We start from the raw sequence: 14,911 nt of genomic DNA on the forward strand, positions 1-14,911 counted from the left end.
TAACCACCTCCCGGCTCAGAGGCCTAGTCTCATTCCCTGTGGTGCGAGGGGTGACGCACAAGGGCAGCGGTCTTGTGGACAGCAGTGCTAGGGTCCCCTAGGGGATGCAGGTGTCCCCCCACCCCACAGGGTCAGTGCCTGCGGATGGCAGCTCCCTCTGGGGACAGGCTGCAGCTGGGCCATCTGACCTCTGCACTCCGGTTCAGAGGGACAGCGGGGTCCTGCCCTGGCAGCCCAGGAGCCGGCAGAGGGCAGAGCCAGACTCCAGCAGGAAACCGCAAAGGACCTGCACAGCCGTCGATCAGCTTCAGGGGGTGCTAGATCCCAGCAAAGTAACAGGCCCGGCCTAGGTGAGGGCACCGCTCTCCCCCACGTGCCAGGGATTTATTCCAGTGTAAATTGGGAAGTACAGTGTGCAGCAGGGCTCTCTCCAGTTCGCCGGCTGCCTGTCCCCACGGTGGGGGGGGGGGCTGCCCTCAGGCAACGGCCCAGCACCCCCGCTGCACTGCCAGTGTTGTGACATGGTGTGCGGGGCAGCCAGTGGCCCCCGCCATGTCTCTATAAATAAGTAATAAATAATGGGGCACAGCCCCCCCCCGCTCACAGGAAGACGAACTCGTCCGAGCTGGGCTTCTTGGCCTTGCTGCGCTTGGGGAGCTGCACGGTCTGCTGGGAGAAACGGGAGCACAGCTCGGCCAGCCCGTACTCCTGCGCCTGACCCTCCGTCACCGTGAACATGGGGTACTTCTCCTTGGCCGACGAGGAGTTCAGTACCTGGGGGGCAGAGGGCCGGGGTCAGAGGGCCACGAGAGGAAGGCAGACACCCCACCCCCTTCGCCACACACACGTTATCTGCTTGCAAAATCCACACGGTGCCCCCCTGCTCCCAGCCAGCACCTCAGGGAGCCCGTGCTGCAAGGGGCAGGGAAAAGGCTCAGGGCCAGGCCATTGGAGGCACCAGCCCCTTGGCTTGGCATGGCGGGTTCTCTGAGCCCTCACCCGCATGGGCAAGCGTTGGGGGAGGAGAACGGAGCTGCCCTGCCCTGTTCTGACCAGGCAGGATCCAGATATTGAGGCGGACTTAAGTCTCCGCCAGTGGCAGGAGGCAGAATCCACACGGCACTTTTCCCAGGCAGGTGCCCGCATGCACAGTGCAGATGCCAGACACCAGCACGGGGGCTGCGGGAGGGCTACATCCAGGGTGTTCTGGGGCCCCGGCAGAGCGCACCCCCCAGCCGGTCCCCACTCCAGCTGGCACCAAGGCATTGCCCGCTGCGGCCCTTACCCTGGTCAACACCGAGCACAGCGTGTCCAACTCCTGCCCATCGCGGGCGTAGAAGCCAATGGTGCAACTGGGATCCATTTTGCTGAAGGCCATTTTGCGGGGTGAGCTGCAGTGGAACGACTGGGAGAGAGAGCGTGTACATGTGTTACTCTACGGAGCCAGCCCCTGGCAGCAGCTGCTCCCCCCATCCACCGGCTTGTACCGACCTCCAGGGGGAAGTTCTTTTTGGTGGTGTCCACAAAGGGCTGGCAGTAGTGGGGGTCCAGGTACAGCAGGAAGTCGTCTGGAAGGCAGGGGGGAGGTGGGGAGAGGAGAAGCATCAGCAGGAGCTCAACAGCCCCTCCCTCAGGCAGTCCGGATCACACCAGCCCCAGCAGCCAACCCAAAGCATTGCAACTCAGACCTGCTGCGGTGCCACATGGGAGCGGCGGTTTGGTTCCCTCCTGTTCCCCCTTCTCCTATGGGCCAGGCTTCCCAGCCAGACTACACCTCCCATGATGTACTGTGGCCAGGGACGCCCAGGAGACAGCCACCACCCCTCACCACAGGGAGACTGTGGTGCGTCATGGGAGCTGTAGTCCAACCAGGGAGACAGGCCTCGGGAGGAGACTGGGAGGCACTGCAGCAGCGTTTCCAAATCGGAAACTGCGGGTGTTTCCATTTTTTGCCAAGAGGCCGGAGATTTCCCACGGGAAGAGCCTGTTTTCCGTCCGGCAGCTCCCGCTTTGCTGCCCCGAACATGCCAGGGATGGGCACCGGGCAGGAGCTTGCGGGCACATACCTTGGTAGCCCACGAAGTAGAGCGAGTGCTTGGGCTTCCCGCCGATGATCCCGATGCAGAGCTCCAGCTTCAGAAGCTCCTGGAGGGGGATGGAAACACAGGGTGGGGGGCTCAGCCTTGCTATTCACTTCCTGCTGCCCCACCGCGGCCGCAGCCCTGCCCCCAGCACGGGCCCTGGGGCGGGCGTGGCCTGCCGAGGCACAAAGCAGGGATCCATGCAGCTAAACGTGGGGCTGCTCTCCACTATGGAGCTGGACGGGGGCGTCACCGAGAGGACTTCCAAGGAGACGGGGCTTACCCCAGGGCCTCAGGAGGTTCCTACACTGGGCCGTGTCTCGAGGCAGCTGGACGTACCGTGCCGGAGCAGCTGGCAACACAGGGACTGAGAGGAAGGACGGGCAGGGTGCTAGCCTGGGACTTGGGAGACCCAGGTTCAATTCCCAGCTCTGACAGACTCCCTGGGGCACCTCTGGACGTCCCTTAGCCTCTCTGTGCCTCAGTTTCCCCATCTGTGCCATGGGGATAATAGCATTGCCCTGCCTTTCGGAGAGCAGTGAGGAGAAATACATTAGAGATTGGGACAGGCAGATACTTATGTGATGGGGGCTGGACAGCTAGGGACTGCTGGACAAGTCCTGCCTCCCATTCCTTCCCCCACCAATCAGGGTCCCCCAGGTGTTCAGGCCCCACCCCTGCCCTACCTTCACACAGTCTACGTAGACAGGATTGAGGGTCTCCCCGCCCAGGCGCATGGGCACCAGGATGATGACAGCTTTCCGCTTGGCGCCAGGATCAGGCACGGTCCGGCCGTCGCTCCCCGACACCAGCCTCACCACGTCCCCTTTGTACACTGAGCGTGTCACCAGACAGAGGGGAGGGGGGTTAGTCACTGGCAGCCTGGCACCACCCTAGACACCAGTAGGGTCTGGCTTCTTCTGCGGGGGGGGCAGGAGGGGGTCAGATCCTAGCCCGGGGCAGGGAGAGACCCCCAGCCTCTAGGTGTGACACCCGAGAGTCAGAGCGCCCCCTAGCTCGGGTGTCCGTGGAGCACATCGGTTTTCAGCCACAGGCTACCCCATCACCACAGCACCAGCCTGGGGCAGCTCACCTGTGCAGTCCTGAGATACGTAGACAGCCAGGCTGCTGCCTTCTGAACAGCCTTCGACCGCTTTCCTGCAGGAGATGGAGGGGAAGAGAATGAGCGTCCTGCGGCCTGGCCACGCCCCAGCCCAGCTCCGCAACTGGGATCGGAAAATGCCAGGCTCCGCGGGAGTGGAGATTGCAGGCCGCAGGCTTGTGCTTCAGGAGAGCTCCCATGTCATGCCCAGGGCCGCCCCGGTGGAGTCAGCATGGATTGATCCCCGGTGCTGGGGGCCGTCATCAGCTCACCTGACAATGTGGGCCGCAATGGAGGGGCCGTACCAGTCCCCAGCTTTCTTCCCTGAGCTCCTCCCCAGCTCTACCAGCCGGTGGATGCCGAAGGGTGCCTGAGGGTGATCTGCGAACCATGAGACGATCGTGCGGTGGCTGCGCTCCTTCTCCAGCTCCTGGGGGCTAAGGGGGCACAGAGGGGCCCAGATGCCCCAGTGGTCCCTGCCTCTGTCCACGGCGAGGGTAGGCAGCTGCTGCAAGCCAATGCTGCCAGGCCGGGCAGGAGAGACAGGCTTCATGGGGTCCATCTCCACCAGGCTGGTGGTGAACAAGGCATCGGGCCAGGTCCAGTCTAAGAGTAACAGGAGAGGTACAGGCGACGTGTCCCACAAGCCTGCCCTGGGGGGAACAGGGTCCACACGTGGCATGATGCCAATACCCCTCTCCAGGGGCCAGAGCTCAGCCTGAAAGTCACTCATGGAGTCCAGGCCAGAAACGCACTGTCCTCCTGGAGAGCCGACTCCTGGGTTCTGTTCCTGCCCCTGCCACAGTTTCCCTCAACTGTAGGGACTGCAACCTACGTTGTGAAAGGCTGAGTGCTCTAGGGAGGGGCTAGGCAGGGTATTACCAACAAAGGGACATGACCCAGGGTGCTCGGAGTGCCGGCTGCTCCCTCCAACCCAGCAGCCAGAGCAGCTGTGGCCTGCGCTGAGCATGTGCAGTGTCTTGCCCCTAGCTCTTGGGGCAGGAGAACTCTCCCCCGCGGGCAGACGGTCCCACTGCCACCTCCTGCAGGGTGTCTTAACCCTTCCTCTGAAGCTCCTTTACCCCTCCTACATGCCACCCCCCAGGGCCTGGGCACGGAGCCGGGAGCCCTGGGCACATGCTGGCCAGCCTTGGATTTCTGCGGCATCCACCAGCAGCCCCTGTCCCCACACTCACTCCTGCCGAGGAAATGCATGAGGAGTCCCTGGGCGAGAATCATCTGCCCGCTGCGCAGCATGCAGCCCCAGCCGCAGTCCGTGGTCCACACGGTGCCCTCCAGCTGCTGGAACTCCCGGCGGTAGGTGAGCCAGATGCGGGAGGCAAAGTCCTTCTGGAACCGCTCCACGTCCTCTGCAGGAGAGACCCCCACCCGCGCCTAATCAGCCACAGCGGGGAAGGAGGGACCCCTGTTCAGCCACGGACCGCCAGACATGTATGGGGGGCCTCCCCACTCAATCCAGGGGCAGGGTAGCAACACAGAAAGGAACCCCACTGTCACGGCCCCATCTCTGCCAGTGGCCATAGGGGGCGATGTTAGCACTGAGCCTTATCAACAGGAGAGAACTCTGGGCCAGGGCTCCCAAACATTGGGGATTAAGGTGTGTGATGGGGGCAGGGGAGTGGGATTCCACGTAGAACTGGGTGGGAAACGTGTCATAGAATCATAGAATATAAGGGTTGGAAGGGACCCCAGAAGGTCATCTAGTCCAACCCCCTGCTCGAAGCAGGACCAATTCCCAGTTAAATCATCCCAGCCAGGGCTTTGTCAAGCCTGACCTTAAAAACCTCTAAGGAAGGAGATTCTACCACCTCCCTAGGTAACGCATTCCAGTGTTTCACCACCCTCTTAGTGAAAAAGTTTTTCCTAATATCCAATCTAAACCTCCCCCACTGCAACACAATGTGAGATTCTGACACTTTTCCCCTCCCCGAATCGGGAGGGAGAGCCAAGATCTCAAGGGAAGAGTTTTGGTTTGGGTCACTGCAAAGGCTTTGTTTCCATCCACTGGGGGCGGGGAGAGGGGTTGTGCTCAAATTAGTTTGAATTTATAAACAAAATCGGCACGAACCAGGAAACCGGAACTGCTCATTTTGGAAACACCAAACCCAATGGTTTCCACAACTCAGCAGCTGCCTCCCTTCTCCCCAAGTTTGGACAAATCAGCATTCTCCGGCTAGGAAACGGTTCACTGAAAAATCCCACCCAGCTCTGGTTCTGGGCATTTGGCCAGACGGGAGCTAGGCAAGATGGAGTCATGGCTGATCTCTGCGCTAACCCGGCTACTCACCCTCCACCTCAAAGCAATAGACATGGCCAAAGAGGTATATGGGGGACAGCTTGCTGAAGTTGGTTTTAGTCTTGACCGTCCATCCTGGGAGGGGAGAAGCAGAGAGAAGTGAGCAGTGTCCTCCCGTCCGCACTCCCTTCCATTCCCACGTCCTGACCATCAGAGAGTAGCCAGCTCCTTCCTCCTGCTAAACCTTCACATCCCCAGCAGCCAGGGTCAATAACCCACAGCTGTGTTCCCATGCACAGGGCATGGATTCAGCCAGTGTACAAAGCTCTGATGCCCTGGCTGGCTGCCCTAGATTTCCCTGCCATGGGGCATTATCCCAGGTGCTCCAGAGGTGCCCTGTCCTCAGTATCATGTCCTGACTGCAATCAGTTCAGGTAGGCACCATGTACTCAGCTTTGGGGGGGATCACTTGGGGGTAGGGTTGGCTGAGCCCCTGTGCCTCCAGCTCTGGTTGTGTTTGCCACCTGCCCGTGTGCATGTCATTTAAAGGAGAGAAAATGCCAACAGCCACACCTTGGTGCAATGGTACAAAGAAAGCCAGACCGGGTCAAGGGGCAGCTGAATCCTGCCACACAGCCTCGCCAGTCAAACCCAAACCAGTCCTCTGGCCAGCTCCCTCAGGAATGCTGCGCTCCACTTGCTGGCTGGGCCATGGCCCTCCCACCCCTTTACTTTGTTGCTCTAGGCTACCGGCTACAGCCCCTTGGAGGAAGTGAAACAGGCAACAGTCAAGAACCGCGCCTTGAAATTCCCTCTGTGGGTGGCTCCAGGAGCTGTGATCAGCATTTGCCAGCAGCACGCAGCAGGTTGTTAGAAGCAGCCATGTTAATTGCAGCACTGGTCTAGACACAGGGTGGGGACAAAAGGCGCTGCTTATTTCTCCTCCACTCTCTACGCACTGCTGGCTCCAGATCAAGGTCTCGGTCCTTAGCTTCAAGGGGTTCGCTTCTTGGCCTGGGCCCAAGATATCTAAAAGACCATCCAAAGCTCCAGAGGACCCTGGTCGACAGCTCCACTCCCCGGCACAATAGAGCGCTGTGCCCTAAGGGTAAGGCTTGGCTGGGCAGGAGAGAGTTTTCTCAGAGGCCACTCCCTGGTGGTGGAACAAACTCCTCTGGGAACGAAGGACCTTCCCAAACCTCCCACCTTCTGCTCCAAATACAAGGGGCATTTCGCTGACCTGCCTTTTCCAACACAGAGCAGCAGGGACATTTCAAACCACTCTAGAATGCTACCAAAACACGCCACATCACTGCATGGGCTGCTCCCCGGGGCGGGGGGGGGGACGGGACTAACAGGTGACACACACGTAATCTCATTGCTTAATGCGCGCCTGGGAGGAACTCAGAGAGCACAACAATGAGCAGCGTAAAAGCCTGTAGAGAGGGTGTGTACACCAGCTGGGGCCAGGAATACCTCTCAGCTCGCACAGTCTGAGCTCTGCATTTCGCTCACCTGCTCCCTTCAACATGCCCACTAACAGCCCTCTATGGTCCTGAGGCACCTGCCTCCACCCTTGGGAGTCCCTGCACTCTGCTTTGATCCTGGCCACTCACAGGGCTGCAAGGTAGCAACTGCTTCAGGGGTGTGTGTGTGGGGGATTCTAGGGACTTTCTTTGAAACACTCCTGCATTATCCCCTAGCCCAGCCACACCAGGGCCCAGGAGTCACATGGCACAGCAGGAGGAGCCTGATCCTCCTTAAGGCAGGTGACCTTCGGCCAGGGCTCTATAGGAGTGAAGCTGTCCTCCCAGGACCTTCTAACTGCCAGATCCTAACCACCCAGAGGAGAGCAGGACCAGAACTGCCTTTGTTGACATGCTGATGCAGCAGAAGTGTTGCAAAGTTTATCAGCAAGATAAAGTGACTCTCACATGCAGGCAACAGGCACCCACAGGAGGAGGAGGGTAGGTTTGAGGTCAGCTCTCGATGCCCTGACACAAACACAGCCAGCACTGGGGGGGGGGGGGGGGGAGTGTGGTCTTTCCAGCCACGTCAGCAGCCAGTGAGTTGAAGGAGCCCTTGATCTGCCAGAATTGACTGAGTTACAGGAAGAGAAACCTGCACTCAGCTGCAATGGGGAACCCCACCCCCTCCATTCATGGCGAGGTTTCTGCTACCCAGCTAGGAATGGGACTCGAAGCTGTCCTGGTTAGAAACAGCATGAATGATGGGTCCAGTTTGTAGCCATTACCCTAGACATTCCCCATTTCTTAGGGATCCCCCTAAGCCTGCAAGACATGTGGAGGCACTGACTGACTGATCCTCGCCACCCTCCTGTGCTGTGGGTGAGCCGTTCGATCACTGTATTTCACCGCTGGGGAAGACAGAGAGGGTTAAGTGACTTGCCCTGGGCCCAGAGGGCGTCAGTTTCAGGGCTGGGATTAGAACAGGAATTTCGAGGTCCCTGTTCCAGGTGGACTGAGAAGCCTTCAGGTCACAACACAGCTAGGGCTGAGCATGGGTGGAAGCCCAGCCTCCCAGCAGGGCCACTGGCTGGAGTCCAGCCGGCAGGATTCTCACAAACATCAAGGCCTGGCTTGCTCGTAGGCCTAGACTTGCCACAGCATCCAGACACACCCACAGAGACCGTAGACAACCTGGACGGGCTGCTCCCCCATGGCCAGGAGCAGGAGTTTTCTGACACAAGCACCAGGGGTATCGACATGGGAATCTACAAGACAACTAGCAGATCGCAATGCACCAACCTGCCTGCTGCCCACAAACCAACAGCTGCCACGCCCCAGCTAAAGATCTGGGGGAAGAGCCTTTTCAACACACAGCCACGCACGTCCCTTTACCATCACCACACCAGGCCAGAAGCGACCTGCAGCAGGCTGCTGCGCCGGCACAGCTAAACTAATCCAGGCCAAGCACTCCCAGGAGACCAGGAGCGGAGCGGAGGGCAGCTTAAAGCCCCAGAGACAGCACATTTTGGGGCAGCCCCAGTTCCAACACAGACACGTGACATCTCATCATTCTCTTCCCCGCTGGCCAAGCCGCTCCCAGCCCATTTGAAATCCCAGGTGCACTGACTGGGCGGCAAGTCAGAGCAGGACGCAGATCTCCTTGCCCCGAAGGCCAGCGCAACAGCGAGCCGGGCAGTACCCAGGTGGCTGGGGCGCTCACCGTATTTCACGTTGTTCCAGGCTGAGAGGAGCTTGCTCTTGATCTTGTCCACCTCGTCAGGTTCGCTGGGCTGGCCGCTCTGCGCCCCCCCCGGGAACAGCCCATTGCAGCTCCCATCCTGGCTCCCGGCCCTGGGGTTAAAGAGCTTCCTGCCATCTGAATGGTGCAGCTTGTCCTGGCTGACGTACTGCACCGAGGCAGGCGAGATGGAATTCATTTAGAAGGCGGGACAGGCGCAGACGGTGTTCTCAGGGTGGCGGGGCCGGGATGCAAGTGCACGTGCATTGCCAGGAAAGCAGAGCTGCTGAGCGACCAGAGACAAGGGGTTATTTTCAGGGAGGTGGCGGCGGCATTTGGATACTCACTGTTAGCACAGAGGGGTGAATGTCACCCCCTCCCCGCACCCTGTCACTTCCCCCAGGTCAATGCTGCAAGAGAAGGGCATTTGAAAGCGGGCTGGGCTGCTTGACACAGCACAGGTGAGCGAGAGGCCCAGGGAACAAATCCAGGCATCAGGGCAGTAAGTCAGTGCAACACACCAAGCCAGGGCAGAGCAGCGCAGTTAGTAGTGGGTAAGGCACAGAGGGAAGCCTTCCGTAGAGTCCTTTCTCCCCACAGCATTTTCCTGCCCCACACCCTGTCCCACACCTCTCTACAGCAGGGATCTTGCCTCACCTTACACCCACATGCCCCACCCCCCACGGTGCTGTCCTCGCCCTACCCTCTTTCCATACTGGGCACGCAGGGAGAAGCAGCTTCCTGCCGCACTGGGTTGCGGGGGCTCTCTGAGGACTGCAAGCCCTGGACACCCTGGTCCTCCCGTCACCTGACCTCCCGCAGGAACCTCTGCCAGGGGAATCCCTTCATGGTCCCCTCCACAGCCCTGGCACCCCCAGCCAAGACTCTTCACCACCTTTCCGCCATGCAGCTATCCAAAGAGAGCTCTCATAGCCCCGAGTCCCACCCCAGACACGGCCCAGAGCCAAGACCTACCCCTGGCACTCCCCCAAACCTGCCCCACACCTGCATAGCCCCGCTGCTCCCCACCCAACCGATGCCTCCTAGGCAGCTTTAGCACCCCACAGCCAAGGCCCTGCTCCACACCCGAGGGGCCCCCCTCCCCAAACTTACCAAGCCAGGAATTGCCTGAGGTCCCCTGACAATCGCCTCACAGAGGGACCCGCACAGCCTGAGCTCCCCACTGCCTAGCCCAGGCTGTCCCCACACAGCCCACACGCTGAGCCCCTCCAACCTGAAAACAACCCATAGCCCTGTCCCAGTGCCACCCCCCACAGGCCTGTTGGGGGGACTCCAGCCCCCCATAACCACAGCCCCTCCCCCCTGCAGCCCTGTCCGCAGCACACCCCCCATAGCTCAGGGCTTCCCACACACCTGCCCCACAGCCCTGCCCCCCCACCGCAGCCCAGAGCCCCCCCGCCGCAGCCCAGCGCCCCCCCCACCGCAGCCCAGCGCCCCCCCAGCCCTGCCCCCCCACCGCAGCCCAGCGCCCCCCCAGCCCTGCCCCCCCACCGCAGCCCAGAGTCCCCCCAGCCCTGCCCCCCCAACCGCAGCCCAGAGCCCCCCCGCAGCCCTGCCCCCTAACCGCAGCCCAGCGCCCCCCAAATAACCCCCCGTCGCGCCCGGCCCGCAATAAGCACCCCAGAGCCCGGCCCCCCACGACCCCGACCCCACCTGGGCGGACTCGGGGCTCGGGCCCGGGCCGGCTCCGCTGCTCACTCGGTCCCCGGGGGGGGCCCCGCGGCTCCCCCGCCTCCCGCCGCCTCCATCTTAGCTCCGGGCCAGAACCCGGAAGCGGCCGGCCCCTCTCCGGGCGGAAGCGCCTCCCTGCCGGCGCCTTACGTCACCGGAAGTAGCGTTGCCAGGCGACGGGGCGAGTCCCTGGGGTCAGCGGGGTCTGCAGGGGGAGGTCGGGGTCAGAGGTCAGCGGGGTCTGACAGGGCCGGAGGTGAGAGGTGACTAAACTATGATGGGTCGAAAGGTCAAAGGTCACTGGAGTTTAGAGGGCTTCAGAGATCACCCAAGCAGCAGGGGTCAGGGGTCACCTAATCAGAAGAAGTCAGGGGTCAGAGGTCATCGGAGTGGAAGGAGCGAGGGGTCAGAGGACACTTCAGATGAAGGGGTCAGGAGTCAGAGGTCATTGAAGTGAAGGGGTCAGAGGTCACCTAAGTAGAAGGAGCGGGGGAGGGGTCGGAGGGCCCCCACCTCGCAGGCAGGAGGGGTCGGAGGGCCCCTTTGCCCAGGGCAGTCCTAAATTTAGTGCCGGCTTCTGCAGCTCTGTGCCCCGGGCGTTGCCAGCCCCACTGGGGTGCCCCCTGCTCTCCGACCCAGCCCTGGGTCGCAGGGTCTCCGTGGGGAGAGAGGCCCCCTCCGGGGGCCGATCAGGCTGGGTACGGCTCCTGAGGCACCTGAGTGGTTCCCAGGCTTAGGGGGCCCAGCCGGTCCGTGCCTGGTGCAGGGCCCCCCGTCATCATGCCGAACATCACCATCAGCGCAGACCAGCACCAGCGTGGAGAGACCACGGGGACATCCCCAGACGCTGCCAGCAGCCGCAAATCAATGTTATGCTCCAGGAGTCGAGGGCACCTGGCTTTGGGGCCCATGGTGGAGTCGGCCAGGGGACGGTGAGCCCACTCAAGGGAGCCTGGCGGGGAGGGCAGGGATGAGGAGAAGTCGGGGAATGGGAGCGTGTAGGAGAGAGGAGCGGGGTTCAGTTAGGGTTGCCAGGTGTCTGGTTTTCGACTGGAACGCCCCGTTGAAAAGGGACACTGGTGGCTCTGGTCGGCACTGTTGACCGGGCTGTTAAAAGTCCGTTCGGCGGCACAGCGGGGCTAAGGTAGGCTCCCTGCCTGTCGTGACACTGCGTGGCTCCTGGAAGCAGCAGTATGTCCCCTGCTCTGGCTCCTACACGTAGTGTGGGGCAGCCAGGGGGCTCCGCACGCTGCCCCTGCCCCAGGCGCTGGCTCTGCAGTTCCCATTGGCTGGGAACCACGGCCAATGGGAGCTGCGGGGGCGGCGCCTGGGGCAGGGGCAGCGCGCACAGTCGCCTGGCTGTGGCTCTGCGTAGGAGCCAGAGGGGAGACATACTGCTGCTTCCAGGAGCTACCTGAGGTAAGCGCCATCCTGAGCCTGCACCCCTGATCCTTCCCACGCCCTAACCCCCTACCCCAGCCCTGATCCCCCTCCCGCCCTCAGAACCCCTCGATCCCAGCCCGGAGCCCCCTCCTGCACCCCAAATCCCTTATCCCTGGCCCCATTCCAGAACCCGCACCCCTAGCCGGAGCCCTCACTCTCTCCTGCATCCCAACCCACTGCCTCAGACCGGAGCCCCCTCCCACACCCGGGACTCATTTCTGACCCCACCCCGAAGCCCACACCCCCAGCCAGAGCCTTCACCCCTCCTGCACCCCAGTCCCCCGCCCCAGCCCGGTGAAAATGAGCTACTGAGTGACGGTGGGGAGGGCAAGTGATGGAGGGTAGGGGGGCGGGGATGGAGTGAACAGGGGGCGGGGCCTCAGAGAAAAGGCAGGGGTGGGGCTTCAGAGATGGGGCGGGGCAGGGGGCAGGGCAAGGGTGTTCGGTTTTGTGCGAGTGGAAAGTTGGCAACCCTAGGTTCAATGTGGAGTGGATGGGAAGGGGTCCTCTGTGCTGCGGGGCGTGGGGGAACCCTGATTTAGCACAGACATTGAGCATTTCTGGGGGAGGAGGAAGTGGAAGTTGCTGCTTAGTAATGTGCATACAGGGCTTCTACGTGTCCTGGAGTGTCAGGCCAGAAGGGACCCCAGATGGTGACGTCTGACCTCCTGCATGCCACAGGTGGCTATCTCCCACCCAGCGAGCCCGGTCTGGGGCCCAAGGACCTGCACTGGGCTAATGCGGCACTGCCCTTGGGGGACTAACCTGGAACGTGCAGCAGGTGATGGGCAGGGAGGAGGTCAGTGCTGGGACCATCTTTTTGTTCTGTGTCTGCACAGAGCATTGGGGCCTGGGCTGTGGCTGGGGTTCCTAAGCGCTACTGTAATACACCTAATAACAATGGTAATACGTGCTCTGCAGTGTTGGTGCTGAGTGTTTAACGCTACAGGGCAGATGGTGCTAGCTGGTTGCCTGTTTTTTACATGGCAGCATCCTGGGTGCTGGGTTCTGTGCTGGTTCTGTTGAGGGTTTAAGGTTCAACTTCCACCTGTGTGTTCTTTCAGCTCTCAGCCTTCCCCCAGAGGTGCTCCTGGCCCACATCTCTCGCTGCTGTGTGCCAGGGGGGCAGATCTGAACACAGTGTCTTCTCCTAGGCTTGGAGAGGCTCGGGACCCTGCTTGGTGCGTGGCAAAGCAGGGTAGAATGCTAGGAATGGAGGGGCTGGGATTGGGAACAAGAGAGAGGGTAAGGAAATGGGATGTTGAGCTTTCCACCTCTGTGGCACTGGTGCCAAGCCAGCCTCAGGTCAGAGGAATTCTGGCTTAGGAGTATGGGGAATGGGACACTGGGCTTTTTCCCTCTAGGGGGCGCTGGCATGGATCTGGCTCTTGCATAGGGAGGACTGGCTGGCTCGGGGGGGGGTCACACTCAGCCTTGCTGTGTGAAAGGGGTCACCAGTACATATGTTTGAGGACCACTGCTCTAGATCCAGCCTTGTGGCCCCGAAAGGGGTGCGATACTGGCTGCAGACAGCAGGTGTCACACTCCACCTGGCTAGAGCTAAGTGCTCCCCTCGGGGCTGGGTCTGCTCCTGAGGTGGATCTCAGGGTAGGTCCACACGTTCAGCAGCCCCGAGCCCAGCCGCTGGCAGGGGCCAGCTGTCACGGAGTCCCTGGGCGATGCTCTGGAACTGCTCCCCATGAAGTCAGTCAGGATTCTGGGGTAGTCGCCTTTCTGTGAGCAGACTGTCTTCAGGACACACAGCTCACACAGCTTCCACCTTCCTGGGTCTGACCTCGGAGCATTCAGCATCCTCTGCCCCTCCGTGTGCTTCCCCCAGTGAGTCCACCCAGGCGGGGTCCTGGGGAAGCCAGAGGGTCCTGCACCCCAACTTCGCAGTCAGACGTGACTCTCAGCCAGCCAGTAAAACAGAAGGTTTATTAGACGACAGGAACATGGTCTAAAACAGAGCTTGCAGGTGCAGAGAACGGGACCCCTCAGCTGGGTCCATTCTGGGGGGCAGTGAGCCAGACAACCACGTCTGCACTTCACTCCATGTCCCAGCCAGCCCCAAACTGAAAAAACCCCCTCCAGCCCCTCCTCCTCTGGGCTTTGTTCCTTTCCCGGGCCAGGTGGTCACCTGATTCCTTTGTTCTCCAACCCTTTAGCTCTCACCTTGCAGGGGGGAAGGGCCCAGGCCATCAGTTGCCAGGAAACAGGGTGTTGGCCATTCTCTGTGTCCAGACCCCTGCACACACCTGCCCTCTAGGGCTCTGCAATGATCATACACCCTTAGCCCACCCCCTAGATACTTAAGAACTGCCTAGGGGAAACTGAGGCACCCTCACACTATTCAGAGGAAACATTAAGAACAGTCCCACTTCGTCACATCTCTCCCCCCTTCGAGATCGAACTGAGCGGGGTCACTTTAGCCGGTGACCTGGGGAAGTTCGAAGCCACCAACGTTCCCATGGATGCCCCAGCATCTCTCCCATTCCTTGGTAGGAGTTACACCAGGCCCTTCCATTTTCACACCCTCCCTTAGGTCAGGGGTGGTCGATAGCACTCGCAGGCCGCATGTGGGAAGGTTTATGCAGCCCATGCCCTTTGGCCACCCCAAGAATGTCTCCCCATTGACCATCACCTTCTGATCCCACTGGAGGTCCGAGGGGCCTGGCCCCAGGAAACTCCACACCGACATATAGTTTGGGGTCAGGAGTGGGAGCCTGTCCACATCCCCAACCATCTGGCTGACGGAGTCTATGGCCTTGGGACCCAGCAAGGGAGCTAGACACCGGGGCTTTTCCGCAGGGTCCCCCTAGTTCAAATCTCCAGCCTGCTCAAAGGCAGTGAGGTGGGGATCCACCTCCCCCCCATCCTTAACCAGGGGCAGCAATTTAGTCTCGAGGTTCCCTGCGGAACTGGCCCCCCGGGATCTATCCCCACTCACCCCTGGGAGGTCCCCTAGGCCTCTCCGCTCCCCCACCGCCAGTTCATCCTGCTGCTGCTTCTGCAGCTCTTTCTCGGGCTCTCGCTGTCTCTCACAGTCCTCTTGCTCTCTCAGACTCAGCTCCAATCCCGTCCGTCTCCGATCCCCCGATGGGGAACCCGATCGGGGACAGGAGTCTT

The 14,911-nt window shown here is 61.1% G+C and overlaps 1 protein-coding gene across 2 annotated transcripts; it reads right to left on the reverse strand.

The window, feature by feature from the left end:
- Positions 1-346: 346 nt before the first annotated feature.
- Positions 347-10,446, reverse strand: ATG4D (autophagy related 4D cysteine peptidase). 2 transcript variants are annotated; one of them, XM_048831461.2, is made up of 11 exons: positions 10,322-10,446; positions 8,630-8,930; positions 5,492-5,575; positions 4,380-4,553; positions 3,456-3,789; positions 3,175-3,239; positions 2,768-2,916; positions 2,067-2,145; positions 1,492-1,568; positions 1,286-1,405; positions 347-774 (listed from the first exon to the last, which is right to left on the reverse strand). In XM_048831461.2, the coding sequence occupies exons 2-11, from the start codon at positions 8,844-8,846 to the stop codon at positions 601-603; spliced, it is 1,473 nt and encodes a 490-aa protein (XP_048687418.1). In that variant the 5' UTR covers positions 8,847-8,930; positions 10,322-10,446; the 3' UTR covers positions 347-600. The 2 variants fall into 2 exon arrangements, with proteins under 2 accessions (XP_048687418.1, XP_048687419.1); XM_048831462.2 differs by having other exon boundaries at positions 8,630-8,933; positions 10,322-10,439.
- Positions 10,447-14,911: the final 4,465 nt, after the last annotated feature.

This window comes from Caretta caretta, chromosome 20, assembly GCF_965140235.1.
Source record: "Caretta caretta isolate rCarCar2 chromosome 20, rCarCar1.hap1, whole genome shotgun sequence".
NCBI lineage: Eukaryota > Metazoa > Chordata > Testudines > Cheloniidae > Caretta > Caretta caretta.